This window comes from Triturus cristatus, chromosome 1_2 (genome assembly GCF_964204655.1).
Source record: "Triturus cristatus chromosome 1_2, aTriCri1.1, whole genome shotgun sequence".
Classification (NCBI taxonomy): domain Eukaryota; kingdom Metazoa; phylum Chordata; class Amphibia; order Caudata; family Salamandridae; genus Triturus; species Triturus cristatus.
Window position 1 is genome coordinate 1,002,829,683 of NC_140580.1, and position 23,438 is coordinate 1,002,853,120.

At 45.3% G+C, this 23,438-nt stretch overlaps 1 protein-coding gene across 1 annotated transcript in view; it reads right to left on the reverse strand.

Moving 5' to 3' along the window:
* The window catches only part of LOC146868578 (uncharacterized), a 166,674-nt gene that overhangs the window by 84,593 nt on the left and 58,643 nt on the right, over positions 1–23,438 (reverse strand). Inside the window, exons 2-3 of the mRNA XM_085611458.1 lie at positions 10,409–10,565; positions 2,886–3,010 (exon numbers count right to left, since the gene is read on the reverse strand). Coding sequence (XP_085467584.1) covers positions 2,886–3,010; positions 10,409–10,540 — 257 coding nt within the window. The 5' untranslated portion in view covers positions 10,541–10,565. The remainder of the gene's footprint in view (positions 1–2,885; positions 3,011–10,408; positions 10,566–23,438) is intronic.

Genomic DNA, 23,438 nt, shown 5'->3' on the forward strand with positions numbered 1-23,438 from the left:
ATCCTTCCACGGCTACTGGCCCCTTTACTCCAACCACTATTTTCTTCCCTGTCTCCCCAGTCCACCCCACCGCCCCCTCCCTCAGTCTGTGACTTCTCCCCCTCCTCCCCCACTCCCCCACTCCTGTTTGTGTTTTCTTGCCTGCCGGAACTTCCGTTTTCCTCTTAATTAGAACATTGGAATGTTGGAAGCTCCATTGAAAACAATGGAGTGCTCCGGGCTTATAATGGCTGGTATAAGCCCGGAGCACCAACATTCCAATGTGTCTTTGTTCACAGCTCTGGCTGTGAACAAAGGCTTCAGGGAGCCTGAGGGGATTTCAATCCCCTCGCGCTCCCTGAAGGCTTTGTTTTGTTAGAACATTCTGCCCTCTAGTGGCAGAATGTTCTAATATCCTTATAGCCCTTCGTAGCAGGGCTATACCGGCTTTTAAAGTCCCTCTGCTTTGTTAAAGTCCCTCGCCTTCGGCTCGGCCCTTTAACGCTGCAGTGGGCCTTTAACAGCCGGTATAGCCCTCTATGGCGGGCTCTATAAGGCTATATTATTGCCACCTTGAAATATGCGAGTTCAAGATGGTTGCTGTACATTTGGGGTATGCATGGCAACTGACACCTCTTAGTTCACAAATTGCATTGTTGTCAGGCGGGAGGAGCGGCAGTGCTTTAACTCATGCTTAAAACGAGCACTTTTAACAACTTCCTCTCAATTCAATGCTATAATCTTGTGTACTGAGGTGACGCGCTAAAGAAATGCACTTTTTTTAATTCTGAAGAGACGTTATAGCACATTTACATCATGTTTACTGTATGATTAACATGCCGATCATTTTCATGGCTCGCCCACTGGCTCGTATATGCTTGGCTCGTCTCCAGCTGGCTTTACCTGTTAATTAATATATTGGCTCACACACTTCTAACAAAGAGAGATAAATGGATGCATGACAGTGAGCCCGGTAGATGGTAGAGAAATAGACTGGTGCAGACAAACAGACAAAGTCAGTCTCCATTGCCTCACGTCAGAATCATCACTTTCAATAAACTGGAAATCTGCCGGCAACTCCCACATGCCCCAACCTCATCCCCCTCAAATATTCTTAGCAGAAGGGGCAGATTCTGAGCTGTGCCCAGCTGGTTTAGAGGAGCACGGCAGAGTCTGTTGAAGCGCTGGGATCCCTAGCCTCTCCCGGCAGGCACCTAAGCCTTCCGGGTGCCTTCACACTCTGGATAAATGAATACATTTAGTTCTGTGCTTTAGTCGCCTCTCTGTGAGCACTGTCTGTTAGATGAAGCTCTGTGTTAATGAACACATTCAGAGAAGTGGTTGTGTACAAAAAAACAACAGCCACAATACCATACGTTTTGAACGTGTAGTTAAATACCTGCTCATCGAGTACCTCATTGGCTGATCATTCCATGGCACTACCAGAATTACAGTTGGACACATTTGCTCAACTGTAAAACACTCCCTTCTATGGGTAATTTAACAACTCGGGGCTTTGGGGTTAGGTAACCTACTTTGGATGCTGTGTAAAAGAGTAAATACAAAAATTAATGCAATGAAACTAAGCAACCAGTAATGTCTAAAACACTGTGAAAACTGACACGCATTCTGGCATTTTGTTTAGTTAATGTCGATTTTCTCATAGCTGCGAGTAAAGTACTCTTAATATCTTAATGAAATCTGAACACTTAACTAATAGCACCGGGCGACCTTTGACAACTAGGCAATGAATACATTTTCATGTACCCCCGAAGTCCCCCTGCCCCCGCCACCTTGGCAAACTTCATTGCCTCCCAGTGTTTGGGGAATAACCAAGACACAGGAGAGTCAAATAGTCTAGAAAATGAAAGAGAAGCCGGGATTCGGATTCACATGCTCCGATTCCGATCGCGTTGGTTAGTCTGTAAGCACTACTTTTATGAATGAGTTTCACATTAGTAAAGCATCACGGTGTGCATGTGTGGCGACACTTCACCGATGAGGTACTTGTCAAGCAATTGTTGACACAATCCACACTTTGCGTCTTTTTCAATATATTTATTACGAAGTGCAGGACCTTTCCAAGGGATTTTGCACACTACATACATTCACTCCAAAAATAAAATGTGTAGGTAAAAAACATTGCCATTTACAATGTCAATAGCTCTAACTCACAAATGCGAGACCTATTTGCATTGCAAATGCTTGTTTTCTTCCCTTACCACCAAACTCTAAATAAGGGCTTGTCCTTTTTGAAATGCACATGTAAACAGTTTCAGTCCTCAGAGATGCACAGGTCAGTCGTTTACCTCTTTTGCCAGCAAAAGTTGTAGTTTGCTCTCTTTTAAAATCAGATTATGGAGCCTCTGTCCTCTTTAAGAAGCAGAATACACAACCTGTCCTTTCACATTATGTACAGTGTTTGCCCAGAGGGCACATCTTCTCTCTTTGTGTAGCATAATGTTTAACTTTCCAGTCAAAATATAAACAATATTTATTGTCCAGAACCACTGTGCCAACTGTCCTGTTCCTCTGTGTATGCAGACTACTAGTGTGACCCTTACTAAGAGGTGAGCTGTAAATCAGTGGTAATAACCTGATGTGGTAATTACAATAGCACCACAAAGATGGGATGGTATGACCTTCTATTTTGCATTTTCTCCTGCTGTGGAGTTATCTCCAACTGTTTTACAGTAAAATGCGGTATTACTGTATTTTTGGAGATGTGTTAATACCACATTTTTGTAAAGTGCATTGGTGTGACAAATATATGCCAATCCAATGACTCCACGTTTGTTGCTTTTTTCTTGCTCTTTAAATGAGGCCCTGGTGTGTAGTAAATGTTTGTGGCTTGGTAGAGTTACAAAAACGACATAGGCAGGTCAACGGAAGCCAAATGTCTTTACCTCGTCTTCAAAGTGCGGTCCGGGGCAGTGAGAGCGCGGTCTCTCTGTCGAGTAGATTTTGGGGCAGAAGATCTCTTTGTGAGCCGATGAGGTGATCTGTGAAGTTTACATTCGCTAATCTTCATCTGAAAAATATCGAAAGAAAGTTTTATTATCCAAAAGGCAGATGGGTAATGAGTCCTCTTTTTACATCAAGTGGAATATGTATCTGTCATTTTTACCCCCAGTAATACTGCACTTTTGTAGTGAACATACCTGCATTGTACTGGTCTAACTAAAGCCTACATCCCGACTAAAGAAATTAATTCCAGACCAAACTGTTTGTCACAGTAATCTTGACAGCACTTACTAGTTAGGGGGAAAGGGACATGTCAATATATTGTTAGTTGATATGGAATGCAGTTGAGGGAGCAAAACCTGTACCCTAATAGTCAGGACACCCCAAGTTTTGAAAATAAATATTTTTTCCTAAGGCGGTACTCCCACTGAAAGTAACTGCACGAATAAACACCCTACCGATATCAATTTCGCAGAGTAGCAAAAACAAGTAAGTGGGACTACTCAGTAGCTGAGGTCTAGATCAGAAAAAGAGTTTAAGGGTTTTATTAAAAAAACATAAAAATCAAGCGGTAGAGAATGAATGCCATAAGGGTTCAAACGCAGAGTTATACAAAGTAGTTAAAATCAGAAATTGTTCTAAGTCCCAAATGAGCAGCAAAATCAGAAAAGAGTCGATCAACATCCCTAGTATCATCATGTTAAGTGCAAACATCTCTGGCTCACTCCCAGAATCACAGGGTTCTTATACACAATTCTTGCAAAACAAATCATTAAAACAGCAGAATCGTTGTGGCAAATCAGAAATATGAATGTCATTACCTGAACACATACGCACTATCCATTAAAAAAAACATTCAACAGCTTCCATGCTGCTGACATCCAGAAATGTTTTGGAAAAAAATGAAACTTTTAATAATATCACTTCACTGAAATGCATACGACTAGTCTATACAGTGGGACAACAGCGGAAGGGCCCTGGAAGTTTGAACATATCAGGAACACAGGAAAGTTCATTGAAAGCTTTGTATTAATAACAGTGGAAATAAACCATTACATCAGCTGACTTTGCATTCTACAGCACGCATTGAAAGAGGAAAATGCCTGTAGGGATTGTTTTCGTGCAGGAAGGTGCCCCTTCCTGCACAAAAACAATCTACCCATGACGCAGACATCCTTGCTCCATGGTGTTAGGATGCCGGCTAATGGCAGCTGTTTGTGCACCAGCTCAGGGGAGAGCACAGGAATGCGACATATCATTGTAAATATGTCACATTCCTCTGCTCTGAAAGTGCCGCAGCGTGGCAAAGCCAAAGGGCTTGCTGTGCCACGCTGTGGCACTTGTAGATCTGCCCCTGTATTTGTTTTATTGTGTTGGTCGTTTTGGAGTCGAGATCATGGCTCCAAACCTTAGTATTTAGTTGTGCTTCTTTGCATTGACACTTCCTTAGCCCAATACCACCAACTGTGCAGATGTGACTTTATGGTTAACACCCAGCTAATCACTACTTTGCTGATGCTGTGAAAACAAAGCTTGTTTGCCACAGTAGTTATATTACACGAAGAAGCAGTTGCTGGCATGGTCTTTGTCCAACTCACAGGGGTTTTCACAGTACTGAGAAAAGTGGTGGAAGGAGAGGCGCTGATCTGGGAATTCAGAGGAGATGGTTTGATGGTGGATGATGGAGTGCTGTCTTCCTCACCTACTCTTGACTCTCAATGGCCTCTGTAAACCTTTAATTTCCTCCCTCAAATCTCCACAGACACGTGCAAGGCAAGGGAAATGCTTTGCTGCCACCATCTACCCTCTCCTTTTCTTCTCATGAGTCACAGTATTTCAAGAGGCAACAGATCCCTACGAGGCTAGACAACTACTTTCACAATAGCGAGGACAGCACGATGCATGGTAGGGAAACGAAAAGTTAGAGGTAGGTGTGGGAGTGTGATAGGATGTTTAAAATGTATGAAAAGGGAAGGAACGCAAGGGGGTGTTGAGAGAGGGTGGCATGCACTTATTTTTCATACGGTATGATAAGGGTTCTGGGACTGGCAGGGGCAAATAGACAATCTGGCCCAGATTTACTAGTATTTTGCATCGGGGTTGCATCACTTCTGTGGCGTGGCCACAATGCAAATTCCATTTTGGTATTTATTATGGCATATAAAGTTGATTCGCGTGGCTTTGGATGGTTTAGTAACCATAAAGTATTTTATGTCGGTTTAGCATTAAATGGGTGGGGCATGAGCATTCCTGTGCATCCATCCATGTATTTTGCTGCAAACCTAGATTTACAAAGACTTGTAAGCCAGACTTTGCACCAAAACAATGGGCCTACTGAACAGAGGCCCAACGTGGAGACATATATTCTTTTCTCCTTGTTACATCCTCTTTCCATGTGTGCTGCATCCTGAAGCGCACATGGAAACAAGAATATGCCTCTAAAGATTATTTTGTGCAGAAGATGTCCCTTCCTGCACAAAAGCAATTGTGCCTGTTACGCAGGCACCTTTGCATCATGGTGCAAGGGTGACTGCTTAGCACTAGGCAGCCCCAAGTGCGCCAGCTCATCTTTTACTCCCCCCTACCACTCAACCCACTGGACAACGATGTAAGGGATGGGTTGACAGGAGTTATGCATGTGGGGCCATTCATAACATATATTCAGAAAAGTGGCAGCTATGAATAATGGCACGCATTCCACCTTGAGCTTTAAGGTGACATCATAGAGAGCTCAAACATTAATTTCATGGTCTTTGATATTACGTGGAACTTTTTGATGGAAAACAATCCTGTATGGACAGACTTCAATTTATAATTATAAATGTTATGCCTGGCTGTCACCAAGTTACATACTGTGAATGCCAGATTCCAAGAGATTCCAAGGGATTCTGTAGCACATTTAGTAGTACTACAATAGTTCTATTCACGTACAACGATCTGCAATTTATAACCTACATGCAGATGTCTATGCCTCTGCCTCTTCTATCTTTTCTGTGAGGAGATCTCTGCCCCACGTGAACGAGACCTCCACACACGTCTCTCTATATTTTAGTAGTAAATGCAGCAGGGATGGGAAATGGCTGGGAAGTGGGTAATACTTACTACAAAATATTATGGTGTAGGGAAGAGTAAGCAGGGGTTACGAGAAGGTAAAGGAAGGGGTTAGAGTGGACATGCGCCCACCTACAAAAAGTAAGCCCATTGCTATTCATAAACGGCACTTCTAAACGACTACAGCCAAAAATGGACCCAAAACAAAGGAAATTACTCCAGCTCAGAGCTGGAGTAAGCCCAGTGTAATGTTGGGCCTAAAGCCCCCATTATGTTAAGGACGGCACACTGACACCAGGTAAGGTAGTGAAGTAACTAGCCGCGAGCACGTGCACTCGGGCTCTTTTATTGACGGGGCGACGTCACTCGTGGCACCCGTGATGGATGGGTGTGGGGGTGCAGTGTGTCCAGCCCTCGAGGGAGTGGCTGGAATGACAGCTTCCTGCGGGTCACTAGAACGTGTCTCGCAGGATACTACATTCCTCCCCAACTTTATTGAAGGACAAACAAAGTGTCAGTCCAACCTGCGGGGAAGAAACAAACAGTTAACTAAATACCACAGGGTCCATCAGTCTCTCGAGTCAGGTGGCAGGACGACATCAGACATGGGCTGGTGAACTTGGCTTGCAGCAGGACCTTCTCGGCGGACACCCGTAGTTTAACCTGAGGGACTTAGGACACGACTGCTGACTTGTAGACATCCGCTGCATACCGTCAGTTCGCTGACACTGCCATGTCTTGCTGTCTTGCATGGCTTCCCCTTGGCTGACGTCGGTGATGGTCTGTGGTGAGTTCTAACAGTTCTTTTTAGGGTGCTGCGTCATGACCATGGATGGAGTCTAAAGTGAGAATTCACAGAGGTGTTGCTAGACCGACTATCCCTGTTGACCCGCTTGGCTGTGACCGGTACCCTGTCGGTTTGGGCAATGTCTCTCCTCGCTCTCCCGCCTGGGGAGGCCCGTTGTCGGGGTTGCTGCGAGACTTGTAGGGAGGCTGCGCTGGAGCCGCTGCTTGTGTGCCATCTGGGGGCAGCTGCAGGACCGCCGAGGAGCCATTGCTTGGTTGCACGCATAACCCTCACGGGTGGATGAGTCTTGGTCAAGACTTGCACTCGCTGTCGTGGTTCCGGTGTAGGCCAGGTTCACAGGGGGCTTCTGATTTCGTTTAGTCGTCTTGTGTGGCAACGGTTTCGGACTCCAGTCCATCGGTACCCAGGGAGTGGTGTTTGACGCATGTGCTGATGGCTGGCGTGATGATGGTTGCCAGCCATGTGGTGAGTCGGAATGACAGGTGGTGGTGTCTTGCTGGTAGAGTTTGGATGTCAGGATGGACCTGGGCAGCCACGTGCCTCCGCCTTGCTGATGTTGAGTGTCTGTGGCGGCTTGACACATAGAGTGTGTGGATCCTCTCTTGCCTGGCTTGGGGCCACTGCTGACTCCGTCTTGAGGCGGTATGAGGACGGACACTCAGTGCTGATCTTCACCCGTGGCATCTGCGGAGAGGAGCAGGGATGCCACTTGACTTAGACTGCCGACGCTTGGAGATGGACGGACGCCTGGGTAAGCGTAGGGATGAGACGCAGCTTGCGCTTGCTGCGGCTTATGTTCGGTTCACCTGTGGAGCTGTATCCAGGGACGTCAGTCCGCCTCGGTGGCTGTCTGGTGTGTCAGGGTGTGCTCTTGGCTGCTGGGCGAGTCCTTGGTCTTCTCTCTTTTGTTGTTCTATTCAGCCCACCTGTGTTTATCCGGTTTTCAGGGTGACAGGGCTGTCACTCTTCTTTCATCGAGGGCGTTGCGCTTAGACCTCGAGGCGGCGCTGTCCTGACGCCGGCTTCTGCCTTTGCTCTGGCGCGCTCCTTGCTTGCTGGGCGACGTGACGTCCAGTCGCGTGTCGCTGGCGTTGGAGCGCATGTTGCTGTGGCTGCCTGCCACGTGGAGTGTGCGAATCCTCTCTTGCCTGTTGTGGGTCACCGCCGACTCCATCTTGAGGCAGTGTTGAGGAGGACACTGTGTTGCTTTCGGGCCGCTGCAGATGTGACTCCCCTCTTGCCTGTCGTGGGTCACTGCCGACTCCATCTTGAGGCAGTGTTGAGGAGAACACTGTGTCGCTTTCGGGCCGCTGCGGGTGCGACTCCTCACTTGCCTGTCGTGGGTCACTGCCGACTCCACGTTGAGGCAGTGTTGAGGAGGACACTGTGCGTGATCTTCAGCCCACTGCGGGGCTTCGCTGGGGCGGTGGAGACATGGGTGTTCTCCTACCTGCATTCAACAGTGCTTCTTTGTGGAGATGTCTTGTTCTTGGACACTTTCTTCTGGCACTTGGGGTGCCTGTGGTGTGGTTGACGGTTGTGCCTGTCCACCAGTAGGGCGGGTGATGCGGCCTCTTCACTGGCGATGGCGTTGGGCAGCCACGTGTGGTGCGCATTCTGCACTAGTCTTTCTTGCACTACTGCTGGGGGCAGCTTCCATTGAGATGCTGCTGTTCTAGCTAATCGTCCATTCTTGCTAGTGGTGGCTGTACCTGTGTAACTCTGAGTTTCAGGCAGCTCTTTGCGGGGTTTGTCAATCTCTCCCCATATTTTGTAGAGGTTGCAGGCAGTGCTTTTGTTTCTATGATGCTGCTCTGCGCTGGTGTAGCTGGTGGCACCTTGGGGGCTCCTGAGTGTGGCAGCTACTTGGAGACTTCGCTTTCTTCGAAGGCGTCTTGGCTGTTCCCACTTGCAGAGTGCAGAGGGCCACTCTATGAGTGTTCTTCTCTGAGGGCGCGTCTTGCAGTGCCTTGTGCCGTACATCTCAGTTGTTGGTCGTGAGCAGGCGGTCTTCCTGGTGCACACTATATCAATATAAACATTACAGACATTGAGCATAAACGAAGGTGACGATTTAACCCCTTGAGTGCCCGCCCCTTTCCCCGCCCTGTGCCGGGCGTTTCATTAGCAGGCGGGGTTTATGACGAGCTGGTCTCGTCATGGGCACAGCGCAACCGCGGCCCATGACGAGACCAGCTCGTCATGGGCACTCAAGAGGTTAACTATGTTTACGCAGTCTCCCCACTGACACCCCCATCTGTTGGTCTCAGACAGCATAGTAAAGAATAATCCATAGAGCCAAACCTTGCTCAAAATTGGCTTTCATATCACTCTCAGTTGCCTTACTCTTATTTCTAGCTTTCCTCCCACGCACAGATGTTTTTTGGTTTCCCATGTGTAGCTTTGTTGTTTTTCTTGCTCTAAAAGCATCAATTAGGGCCAGACGGGGAACCAAAAGCAGCCCTGTCAAAAATGATCAAACCAGCCTCTCTCCCCTTGTCTCCTCATGCAATCTATCTTTCTATCCATTCAATATTTCTCTCTCCTTCTCTCATTTCTATCTTCTCCCTCTCTGATTGCTTTCCTTCTACCTTCCTCCTCCCACCTTCTATTTCTTGAAGCCCTTCAGTACCTACTGCAATTAACGTCATAGAGCTGAGGAAAGCGACGCACGCTTGGGTGTGGTCCTAGGCTTTCAAAACCTGCCTCTAAGGGCGCCAGTCCACCAGGGAAATGCCTGGTTGAATAAAAGGACTGTCCATCCGTGGCAGCATTGCATCTAAGAAAACAGAGCCAAATTTGCTGCATTTCAGTGCTACCTAGTGGTCATTAGGAAAACTGCAGCAAAATATGGACGACACAACTTCGTTCTTGATTGATCTTGAGGACTACTACAAACAAGTATTGGTTTTGTGCAAAAGTAAGCGAGACCGACTAGCATTGCCAATGTTTGTTTATCCCTGCTCCTCAGAAGTGAAGGTAGGGGCCACACAGCGTCTGCGCACCACTCGGTGACCCTGAATTCATTCACTGTTGAACTGATGTTGGTTCCTCCACTACTGGACTTGTAAAGGAATGATCAGACATGATAGTTATCAGGGTCACTGTAATTATGCAATTCTGACGACGCAGCTTTTTTGGCAAAGTAATGGATTTGACGCATTTGCCACATACTCCATCAACGGCTGCATAATCTGCAGATATTAATAAAAATATTTTGTTTCAAGCTCAAACCAATCAAAAGTTAAACGTTAGGGTGTGTTCATTCATAGTGAAAAGCCCGTCGCAAAGGTTAACTGGTCATCTTTCAGTTGCTTGTTTCTGTTGTTAGTTGTTAAACTGGTACTAATTAGGCGAAATCTTTGCCCACACAGTATTATCATGTGTAAAAATTACAAAATAATGAAGTAAATTATATCTAAAGAATGTGTCGCATTATATAACATAATTTGTCTTTTCTTGCCGTGTAATTTAGTCAATCCTAGCATACAATGTGGTGCCCCCTGCCGCATAATTCCAGTGGCCCTGATAATTATGGTTTTAAATGTCCGTATAGTGAGGCAACAGTGCATTGCTCTAATCATTTACAGAGACGCCCTTACTTGCCTTATTTGTTCTCTGGGGCGATCGGCTCTTCAATTTCTGCTTTGCCACGTGTTTCTTATCTGCTCTCTGCCCTGAAGGCGGCGTGTGCAGCGCGGTGTTCTGGGCCGTGTCAGCTGCGTTCTCGCTGTGCATGATGCTTCCGTCATGAGGCCTGTATCTGAAAGAGGCAGTGTCAGGGTCAGCAGGACACGGGTTAAACAGCGCATTACTGTACATTGAAAGTAGGTCACTAGTCCTGAATGAAAGCGTTCAAAGGCCTCGAGTGGGTGGGGTGTCTACAATCAGGGGACTAGTGTGAAGGGGGCCACCTGACTGCTTGCTCAAACATTCCAAGGTCAAAGTTACTCCCCATTTTGTTCAGTACACAAAGGCTCAAGAGACACACATGTTCGCAGCATAAACCCTTTGCAGCACGCTGCCGTACAGAACAACTACATGTCGCTACACATCTTGGTAGATTTACTAAGATTTGGAGCCACGTTTGTGCCACAAAAGTGACGCAAATTGACGCAAATTAGTGCAAAACCTTTTTTGCCAAATTTATTGTATAGTGCAAAACGTGATTTGCAATAAAAATGTACTTGAAAGTCGTGCAAAGCAGCGCTAAGCTGCTTTGCTTCACTTAGCAGCAAGGGGGCGTGAACATGCCACTGACCATTGGTTTTTAAGTAAAACGCTATTCACTTAAAAAACATTTAAACAGAGCTTAGCTTAAAAAAATGACAGCCATTTGAAATAGGCACTATCATGAAGAAATGCTTAATTTCTCCTGTCTTTTCAAACTTTGCATGTGTGCTGCGTTGTGCAGCAAACATACAAAGTAGGAAAAGTTTTAAAGTAACTGTAAGAATAGTGTACTCTCCCACAGGCGCGCAACACCCATTGGACTCACAGGGCTTCAGCCCCCCCGTCGTGTGTGGCAGCCCGGGATAAGACAGCCTCGCGGCGCACACACAGCCGCACCCGAGCACTTCACAGGTCTTTAAAAGACCATTTGCATGTCAATGAGGCCTCGCTGGTTTTTCACCCCTTCTAAGAGCCCCTGCAGCTCCACTCTGCCTATGGCTTAAAAGATTCAGCCCCCCCCGAAATTTTTTCTTAGCCCCCCCCCCCCCCCCGAAATTTGGCTCTAGTTGCGCCTCTGCCCTCCCAGTATAAAACATATACTAGACTCACGCAGATACCTTTGCGGTGTGGTGCAAAGGTATGTGCGTGGCGCTCATCGGCCTTATTGGGCGTTGGCGCTAAGAGAGAGGAAGAGAACACCATATCTCTGTAGATAGCGCTCCCCTCCTTGCTCCTTCTCATGCAAAGCAGCACATAATTGTTGGCTACTGTGCCGTGTTGCAGGAGAATTTAATAAATAGACCCCATTGCGCACTGTGCTGAGATGGGTAGAACAGCAGAGCAGCAATTTTTATCCTCCCGCTATCCAGCACTTTCCCTACTGTTGCACTAACTGGAGTGGGGATAGTAATTTTGACCCCTCCGCTATCCAGCACTTTCCCTACTGTTCCACTCTTTGAAGTGGGAATAGTTATTTTTACTCTTGCGCTATCCAGCACTTTCCCTACTGTTGCACTCACTGGAGTGCGAATAGTAATTTCTACCCTTCCGCTATACAGCACTTTCCCTACTGTTGCACGAATAGTAATTTCTACCCTTCCGCTATCCAGCACTTTCCCTACTGTTGCACTCACTGGAGTGGGAATAGTAATTTCTACCCTTCCGCTATCCATGACTTTCCCTACTGTTGCACTAACTGGAATGGGAATAATGATTTTTATCCCTCCGCTATCCAATACTTTACCTACTGTTTCACTCACTGGAGTGGGAATAGTAATTTTTACCCCTTCGCTATCCAGCACTTTCCCTACTGTTGCACTCACTGGAGTGGGAATAGTCATTTTTACCCCACCGCTATCCAACATTTTCCCAATTGTTGTAATCACTGGAGTTGGAATAGTAAATTTAAATAATCTATTATCCAACATTTACCCTACTTTTGCACTCAATGGAGTGGGAATAGTACATTTCACCCCACCGCTATCCAGCACTTTCCCTACTGTTGCACTTATTGCAGTTGGAATAGTAAATTTGTTTCGCTATCCAACATTTTCCCTACTGTTGTACTTATTGGGTTGCAAAATGTACGTTTTAATTTTGTTTTAATAGTTTGATGTTTGAATTAATTGTAGAATGTTTTTTATTTTAAATTATTGATATATTTTACTTTTATATAATTTAAAAGTTTAAAAATTAAATAAAGATAAAAGTCAATACATTATTTTAAAGTAAATATGTGTATATTTATAAACTATTATGTTTGTGTGTTTATATTTTTTAAATTAAGTTACATTTTTATATTTAGTTAAAATTTATATTACATTTAATTAATTTGTTAAAGATAATATTAATATTTTTAAAACATTATTTTATATTATTTATATTTTTTAATCGATATTTTTAACATCTATATTTTTAACATCTATATTTTTGATTCAATATTTTTGTACTTACCTGTTCAAGTATAGGGAGTTGATATTTTTACTATCTATATTTTTTTCGATATTTTTACCATCAATGTTTTTACCATCGATAATCTATCAGTGAACCTTTTGAGGGTCCCAACATCGTTTGGTAAGTTGAAAGGTCCACAAACTCAAACTGTGGCAACAAAAAACACACTTTCCTCCCACTTGCCACGGAGGATGACTGCACCGTTTGGCCTCGAGGTCAGTGCTCAGTGAAGCCTACCACTACTGGGCAGTTCTGATTAACAGAGACTTTGGGGTGTTCAGGAAGGTGTGGGTCAAGGGTCCTACTAAATTGTCTCACCCTAAACGCCCCTTAAATGTAAAGCTGCATTTAAAAAAAGCCCAATTTCCTTACATTTAGGTTCAAGAAAGCATCAGAATTTGTCAAATATAGAAAGTGCTTAATTTGAACCTGTGATCGTCAGTGGTAGGCACCGGCACTCACTTTTGGGGATCTGCACTTATTTTTCCCCAGAGAGCAAAAGAGAGAAAAAAACATAAGAGGAGGAAGAGAAAAACAGAACAACCATCAGAAAGGGATGAATTAGGAGCATGTAACAGTGAGATAAAAGGGAAAGGAGTGTCTGATAGTGGATGGAAGAGCAATGAGGTGAATTCAAGCCTACGCAGCCTTAATATTCAGTACACTAACATTCAGTAGCGCAGGCTGCGGGCATCTGAGCAGAGCTTTGAGCACCGGCATATATTCTTTTACAAATTAAGCACTGGAATTAGCAAATGCCCTAACATCCTGCATTCTCAAACTTTTCAAGATAAAATGTGTTATCCACCTGTGTGTGGGGTCTGTGTGTAGAGTACAGGAAAATAATCCAAACCGTAAACATGAGAAGTAACATCAAATAGACACTTGCCATTGATTCAAATTCTAATGTTTCCTGTAGAATTAAACTTTATATGGTCCCTTTTCTGTCCTGTTTAACAGGTACACCCATGCATATTTTGTTGGGAGAAGTGCTGAATGTGTGGATGTTTTCTTTTGGCCACACATTTCTGTGTTTTCCGGTAATTAAATATGTGAAATTTCAGTTTTTAGGAATAGTTTGATGTTCTGCAGGCCTCTAGTTATGAGGAATGCCTGGGCTTGGTGGGGTTTCATAGGTGCTGGTGAACCCCAGGGCCAAATTCTATGCAGCCATCTTGCATGGACATTTTCTATGTTTTTTCATACTTGGCATGATTGTGCTTGAGCTGTTACCTGTCCCACGGAGCAGACCTACTTACACATGCAAAATACTGTTTTCATTCAGAGAAATGCAGGATCATTGGAGGCTAGGGCCTTTAATAATGTACTAATGGCTGCAAATTCTTCTTTCCACGAGTTCGAAAGGAGCTCTTCAGGTGGTCAACTGAGCTTGACTTATACGGGCGTCCAGAACCGTCGCTGAGAGAATCTGTCGACCAATGGAGGCCGTGGCTTATACAAAGCCGGGGAGGCCCAACAATAAGAGGGACACCCACAGAAAATCTCTGTATTATCCAGCGACAGGCGAGAGGTGTTGTGACAAGGAGAGAGACTGATTTAGGACATCTGTGGTGGAGAGCGTCATGGCATGAACTAACATTGAAACTTACAACATTAAGGTATTCAAACGTGTAATTAATTGCATGGCAGTTCATGGCGCTCCACTACCGGTCCTTAAGGAATCAAGCCCTTCCATTGGTTATGATATCGACCAATCATGTGACTCTCTGGGTTGTTTTAAAAGGACTTTCATACCGTCTCCCTGTATTTGGCTTTAAACCGCACTGATGAAGGCTAAACGCTGAAACGCGTATGCGGAATAAATAAAGCTTTGAATATTCACCTCGTGAGTGCAGCATTTTTGGGAGTTGTTGTGTAACATGGTGGGTTTCCACCCCCGCCGACTGCATGCACCCGCACTTTAATTAAGTCTTTTTGAAAAACTCACCGAGGAGTTTTAGTTACAACTACAGCCTGAACCGCTAAATGGCATTACAGCAAATTTAGCAGAAAGGTAACTGTTGGTCCAGAAAGATACCTTTTTGTGAATTGTTGTAAATCCGTTCAGTAGTTTTTGAGAAATGTAATGAAAACCAAATTTGTATATCTCGGGACGCGAAGGCTCCGCGAAACCTCCCAAAATTGAGTCTGAGATCTGATTGGCAGCCAACTCTTCAACCAGGAAGTGTTGGCAGCCATCTTGAGACTCGGCTTCAGCCGAGTTCCCAAGAAAATGTAGAAAAAAATGAAAAGGGGCAGGGTAGGAATACCCTAACCCCCTAACCCTGGGGTTCCCCTTGGAGCCTGGGAGGGCAAAAAAGCGTTTGGTTTTTTTTGCCACAAAATCGTGACAGAGTCGCTAATCATGGCAGTAATTTTTAAAAAATGAGCGCATGCACTCTGGTTTCACCCTTTTAGTAGACAGGGAACAGTGGGACATAAATCATGTGTGAAAGAACTATTATCGCTCCCTCTTGTACCGCATCTGACTTCCTTTCACATTATCTGGTGCAGTTGGGAGACAAAACATTTTACTGGGAGGACGGCAAAGGATTCACATTTTACCTCCATTTAGCTTGAGGGAATTTACACTTATCCAATTAGAAATGTCTAATGTACAGGCCTCAAAATTACTGATTGAGTCCAACTGATTATTGTTAAGTGACAAAATCAGTTGAGTGTCATCTGTATAATTGATAACCTTGTTCCTTTAGGATTTGATGAAAGTGATTAATAGCTTGATATAGACATTAAACAAAATTGTACTGAGGGAAGATCCCTGGGCAATGCCATTTTGAATTGTTCTAAATTTTGAGCAGAAAGGGGGCATAGCCACAATCTCACAGCGGTCTTGTAAATATGACTTTAGCCACTTTGCCAGGAGGACACCAAAACCCACTGAGGATAGTCTTGAAAGAAGAGTGTGGTGGTTCACCGTGAAGACTGCACCACCATAAGAATGGAATTTGGGGCCACGGAAGGAATTGAATTTTCTTTTCAGCAAGTGATATTTGCAGGAACATAAAATTTGAAATGTGCGTTGCACTGGGAGGCTGAAAATATCACATCATTAATGAGTGAAGCTGAGCACATCTACTGAAAGGTTTAAAGTATTGGAGGTACTACATGTTCCAGCATGCAAATGTGAGTGCCCTCCCCTGAGAGGCGCACTGGAGAGCATGACTTGTATCAACCAGCACATGAACATAATATATATATATATATATATATATATATATATATATATATACATACATATATATATATATATATATATATATATATATATATATATATATATATACATATATATATATACATATACATATGTTCCAACAAAGTGCCCAAAGCATTAAGGACGCACTCACAGTGTATGCACACCATCCGGTTTATTTTAAGGAAAGGCAGCGTCTTCAATCCATCTTTAAACAATTATGAGCCTGACGCGTTTCGAGGCCTCAAGCCTCTTATTCATAGGCAGCTTGACAGCGAGTGAACAAACAGTGCTCCGATTTGCATAATTACAAGCATGATGTCAATTAAATCGCTCTGAGTGGGCTTTTGCTGAGTGCAAATATTTACGTGCTTGCTGGGATTTGTAGTCCAGTTTGAAACGGAGCTTGCAACTTTTCCCTGAGTGGGTTTTGTTCTTTCACGCATCCTTTTCAGCAATATTGTAGCCTTAAGTGGGTCTTTTGGATGAGGCGCCAGTTAATTTTCTCCGCATACATTGTGCTGGATACCAGGCGTGGATGAAGTTCCCGCCACACAGCCCCTCTTGCTTCCGAGGCGGTGCAGTCCTCCACGGCAGAGCTGCCGTGCAGTAAAATGTTCCAACAAAGTGCCCAAAGCATTAAGGACGCACTCACACTGTATGCACACCATCCGGTTTATTTTAAGGAAAGGCAGCGTCTTCAATCCATCTTTAAACAATTATGAGCCTGACGCGTTTCGAGGCCTCAAGCCTCTTATTCATAGGCAGCTTGACAGCGAGTGAACAAACAGTGCTCCGATTTGCATAATTACAAGCATGATGTCAATTAAATCGCCCTGAGTGGGCTTTTGCTGAGTGCAAATATTTACGTGCTTGCTGGGATTTGTAGTCCAGTTTGAAATGGAGCTTGCAACTTTTCCCTGAGTGGGTTTTGTTCTTTCACGCATCCTTTTCAGCAATATTGTAGCCTTAAGTAGGTCTTTTGGATGAGGCGCCAGTTAATTTTCTCCGCATACATTGTGCTGGATACCAGGCGTGGATGAAGTTCCCGCCACACAGCCCCTCTTGCTTCCGAGGCGGTGCAGTCCTCCACGGCAGGGCTGCCGTGCAGTAAAATGTTCCAACAAAGTGCCCAAAGCATTAAGGACGCACTCACAGTGTATGCACACCATCCGGTTTATTTTAAGGAAAGGCAGCGTCTTCAATCCATCTTTAAACAATTATGAGCCTGACGCGTTTCGAGGCCTCAAGCCTCTTATTTATAGGCAGCTTGACAGCGAGTGAACAAACAGTGCTCCGATTTGCATAATTACAAGCATGATGTCAATTAAATCGCCCTGAGTGGGCTTTTGCTGAGTGCAAATATTTACGTGCTTGCTGGGATTTGTAGTCCAGTTTGAAACGGAGCTTGCAACTTTTCCCTGAGTGGGTTTTGTTCTTTCACGCATCCTTTTCAGCAATATTGTAGCCTTAAGTAGGTCTTTTGGATGAGGCGCCAGTTAATTTTCTCCGCATACATTGTGCTGGATACCAGGCGTGGATGAAGTTCCCGCCACACAGCCCCTCTTGCTTCCGAGGCGGTGCAGTCCTCCACGGCAGGGCTGCCGTGCAGTAAAATGTTCCAACAAAGTGCCCAAAGCATTAAGGACGCACTCACAGTGTATGCACACCATCCAGTTTATTTTAAGGAAAGGCAGCGTCTTCAATCCATCTTTAAACAATTATGAGCCTGACGCGTTTCGAGGCCTCAAGCCTCTTATTCATAGGCAGCTTGACAGCGAGTGAACAAACAGTGCTCCGATTTGCATAATTACAAGCATGATGTCAATTAAATCGCCCTGAGTGGGCTTTTGCTGAGTGCAAATATTTACGTGCTTGCTGGGATTTGTAGTCCAGTTTGAAACGGAGCTTGCAACTTTTCCCTGAGTGGGTTTTGTTCTTTCACGCATCCTTTTCAGCAATATTGTAGCCTTAAGTAGGTCTTTTGGATGAGGCGCCAGTTAATTTTCTCCGCATACATTGTGCTGGATACCAGGCGTGGATGAAGTTCCCGCCACACAGCCCCTCTTGCTTCCGAGGCGGTGCAGTCCTCCACGGCAGGGCTGCCGTGCAGTAAAATGTTCCAACAAAGTGCCCAAAGCATTAAGGACGCACTCACAGTGTATGCACACCATCCGGTTTATTTTAAGGAAAGGCAGCGTCTTCAATCCATCTTTAAACAATTATGAGCCTGACGCGTTTTGAGGCCTCAAGCCTCTTATTCATAGGCAGCTTGACAGCGAGTGAACAAACAGTGCTCCGATTTGCATAATTACAAGCATGATGTCAATTAAATCGCCCTGAGTGAGCTTTTGCTGAGTGCAAATATTTACGTGCTTGCTGGGATTTGTAGTCCAGTTTGAAACGGAGGTTGCAACTTTTCCCTGAGTGGGTTTTGTTCTTTCACGCATCCTTTTCAGCAATATTGTAGCCTTAAGTAGGTCTTTTGGATGAGGCGCCAGTTAATTTTCTCCGCATACATTGTGCTGGATACCAGGCGTGGATGAAGTTCCCGCCACACAGCCCCTCTTGCTTCCGAGGCGGTGCAGTCCTCCACGGCAGGGCTGCCGTGCAGTAAAATGTTCCAACAAAGTGCCCAAAGCATTAAGGACGCACTCACAGTGTATGCACACCATCCGGTTTATTTTAAGGAAAGGCAGCGGCTTCAATCCATCTTTAAACAATTATGAGCCTGACGCGTTTCGAGGCCTCAAGCCTCTTATTCATAGGCAGCTTGACAGCGAGTGAACAAACAGTGCTCCGATTTGCATCATTACAAGCATGATGTCAATTAAATCGCCCTGAGTGGGCTTTTGCTGAGTGCAAATATTTACATGCTTGCTGGGATTTTTAGTCCAGTTTGAAACGGAGCTTGCAACTTTTCCCTGAGTGGGTTTTGTTCTTTCACGCATCCTTTTCAGCAATATTGTAGCCTTAAGTAGGTCTTTTGGATGAGGCGCCAGTTAATTTTCTCCGCATACATTGTGCTGGATACCAGGCGTGGATGAAGTTCCCGCCACACAGCCCCTCTTGCTTCCGAGGCAGTGCAGTCCTCCACGGCAGGGCTGCCGTGCAGTAAAATGTTCCAACAAAGTGCCCAAAGCATTAAGGACGCACTCACAGTGTATGCACACCATCCGGTTTATTTTAAGGAAAGGCAGCGTCTTCAATCCATCTTTAAACAATTATGAGCCTGACGCGTTTCGAGGCCTCAAGCCTCTTATTCATAGGCAGCTTGACAGCGAGTGAACAAACAGTGCTCCGATTTGCATAATTACAAGCATGATGTCAATTAAATCGCCCTGAGTGGGCTTTTGCTGAGTGCAAATATTTACGTGCTTGCTGGGATTTGTAGTCCAGTTTGAAACGGAGCTTGCAACTTTTCCCTGAGTGGGTTTTGTTCTTTCACGCATCCTTTTCAGCAATATTGTAGCCTTAAGTAGGTCTTTTGGATGAGGCGCCAGTTAATTTTCTCCGCATACATTGTGCTGGATACCAGGCTTGGATGAAGTTCCCGCCACACAGCCCCTCTTGCTTCCGAGGCGGTGCAGTCCTCCACGGCAGGGCTGCCGTGCAGTAAAATGTTCCAACAAAGTGCCCAAAGCATTAAGGACGCACTCACAGTGTATGCACACCATCCGGTTTATTTTAAGGAAAGGCAGCGTCTTCAATCCATCTTTAAACAATTATGAGCCTGACGCGTTTTGAGGCCTCAAGCCTCTTATTCATAGGCAGCTTGACAGCGAGTGAACAAACAGTGCTCCGATTTGCATAATTACAAGCATGATGTCAATTAAATCGCCCTGAGTGGGCTTTTGCTGAGTGCAAATATTTACGTGCTTGCTGGGATTTGTAGTCCAGTTTGAAACGGAGCTTGCAACTTTTCCCTGAGTGGGTTTTGTTCTTTCACGCATCCTTTTCAGCAATATTGTAGCCTTAAGTAGGTCTTTTGGATGAGGCGCCAGTTAATTTTCTCCGCATACATTGTGCTGGATACCAGGCGTGGATGAAGTTCCCGCCACACAGCCCCTCTTGCTTCCGAGGCGGTGCAGTCCTCCACGGCAGGGCTGCCGTGCAGTAAAATGTTCCAACAAAGTGCCCAAAGCATTAAGGACGCACTCACAGTGTATGCACACCATCCGGTTTATTTTAAGGAAAGGCAGCGTCTTCAATCCATCTTTAAACAATTATGAGCCTGACGCGTTTCGAGGCCTCAAGCCTCTTATCCATAGGCAGCTTGACAGCGAGTGAACAAACAGTGCTCCGATTTGCATAATTACAAGCATGATGTCAATTAAATCGCCCTGAGTGGGCTTTTGCTGAGTGCAAATATTTACGTGCTTGCTGGGATTTGTAGTCCAGTTTGAAACGGAGCTTGCAACTTTTCCCTGAGTGGGTTTTGTTCTTTCACGCATCCTTTTCAGCAATATTGTAGCCTTAAGTAGGTCTTTTGGATGAGGCGCCAGTTAATTTTCTCCGCATACATTGTGCTGGATACCAGGCGTGGATGAAGTTCCCGCCACACAGCCCCTCTTGCTTCCGAGGCGGTGCAGTCCTCCACGGCAGGGCTGCCGTGCAGTAAAATGTTCCAACAAAGTGCCCAAAGCATTAAGGACGCACTCACAGTGTATGCACACCATCCGGTTTATTTTAAGGAAAGGCAGCGTCTTCAATCCATCTTTAAACAATTATGAGCCTGACGCGTTTTGAGGCCTCAAGCCTCTTATTCATAGGCAGCTTGACAGCGAGTGAACAAACAGTGCTCCGATTTGCATAATTACAAGCATGATGTCAATTAAATCGCCCTGAGTGGGCTTTTGCTGAGTGCAAATATTTACGTGCTTGCTGGGATTTGTAGTCCAGTTTGAAACGGAGCTTGCAACTTTTCCCTGAGTGGGTTTTGTTCTTTCACGCATCCTTTTCAGCAATATTGTAGCCTTAAGTAGGTCTTTTGGATGAGGCGCCAGTTAATTTTCTCCGCATACATTGTGCTGGATACCAGGCGTGGATGAAGTTCCCGCCACACAGCCCCTCTTGCTTCCGAGGCGGTGCAGTCCTCCACGGCAGGGCTGCCGTGCAGTAAAATGTTCCAACAAAGTGCCCAAAGCATTAAGGACGCACTCACAGTGTATGCACACCATCCGGTTTATTTTAAGGAAAGGCAGCGGCTTCAATCCATCTTTAAACAATTATGAGCCTGACGCGTTTCGAGGCCTCAAGCCTCTTATTCATAGGCAGCTTGACAGCGAGTGAACAAACAGTGCTCCGATTTGCATAATTACAAGCATGATGTCAATTAAATCGCCCTGAGTGGGCTTTTGCTGAGTGCAAATATTTACGTGCTTGCTGGGATTTGTAGTCCAGTTTGAAACGGAGCTTGCAACTTTTCCCTGAGTGGGTTTTGTTCTTTCACGCATCCTTTTCAGCAATATTGTAGCCTTAAGTAGGTCTTTTGGATGAGGCGCCAGTTAATTTTCTCCGCATACATTGTGCTGGATACCAGGCGTGGATGAAGTTCCCGCCACACAGCCCCTCTTGCTTCCGAGGCGGTGCAGTCCTCCACGGCAGGGCTGCCGTGCAGTAAAATGTTCCAACAAAGTGCCCAAAGCATTAAGGACGCACTCACAGTGTATGCACACCATCCGGTTTATTTTAAGGAAAGGCAGCGTCTTCAATCCATCTTTAAACAATTATGAGCCTGACGCGTTTCGAGGCCTCAAGCCTCTTATTCATAGGCAGCTTGACAGCGAGTGAACAAACAGTGCTCCGATTTGCATAATTACAAGCATGATGTCAATTAAATCGCCCTGAGTGGGCTTTTGCTGAGTGCAAATATTTACGTGCTTGCTGGGATTTGTAGTCCAGTTTGAAACGGAGCTTGCAACTTTTCCCTGAGTGGGTTTTGTTCTTTCACGCATCCTTTTCAGCAATATTGTAGCCTTAAGTAGGTCTTTTGGATGAGGCGCCAGTTAATTTTCTCCGCATACATTGTGCTGGATACCAGGCGTGGATGAAGTTCCCGCCACACAGCCCCTCTTGCTTCCGAGGCGGTGCAGTCCTCCACGGCAGGGCTGCCGTGCAGTAAAATGTTCCAACAAAGTGCCCAAAGCATTAAGGACGCACTCACAGTGTATGTACACCATCCGGTTTATTTTAAGGAAAGGCAGCGTCTTCAATCCATCTTTAAACAATTATGAGCCTGACGCGTTTTGAGGCCTCAAGCCTCTTATTCATAGGCAGCTTGACAGCGAGTGAACAAACAGTGCTCCGATTTGCATAATTACAAGCATGATGTCAATTAAATCGCCCTGAGTGGGCTTTTGCTGAGTGCAAATATTTACGTGCTTGCTGGGATTTGTAGTCCAGTTTGAAACGGAGCTTGCAACTTTTCCCTGAGTGGGTTTTGTTCTTTCACGCATCCTTTTCAGCAATATTGTAGCCTTAAGTAGGTCTTTTGGATGAGGCGCCAGTTAATTTTCTCCGCATACATTGTGCTGGATACCAGGCGTGGATGAAGTTCCCGCCACACAGCCCCTCTTGCTTCCGAGGCGGTGCAGTCCTCCACGGCAGGGCTGCCGTGCAGTAAAATGTTCCAACAAAGTGCCCAAAGCATTAAGGACGCACTCACAGTGTATGCACACCATCCGGTTTATTTTAAGGAAAGGCAGCGTCTCGAGGCCTCAGGCCTCAAGCCTCTTATTCATAGACAGCTTTGGGCACTTTGTTGGAACATTTTACTGCACGGCAGCCCTGCCGTGGAGGACTGCACCGCCTCGGAAGCAAGAGGGGCTGTGTGTCGGGAACTTCATCCACGCCTGGTATCCAGCACAATGTATGCGGACAAAATTAACTGGCGCCTCATCCAAAAGACCTACTTAAGGCTACAATATTGCTGAAAAGGATGCGTGAAAGAACAAAACCCACTCAGGGAAAAAAAACTTGCAAGCTCCGTTTCAAACTGGACTACAAATCCCAGCAAGCACGTAAATATTTGCACTCAGCAAAAGCCCACTCAGGGCGATTTAATTGACATCATGCTTGTAATTATGCAAATCGGAGCACTGTTTGTTCACTCGCTGCCAAGTTGCCTATGAATAAGAGGCTTGAGGCCTCGAAACGCGTCAGGCTCATAATTGTTTAAAGATGGATTGAAGACGCTGCCTTTCCTTTAAATAAACCGGTTGGTGTGCATACATTGTGAGTGCGTCCTTAATGCTTTGGGCACTTTGTTGGAACATATATATACATATATAGTTA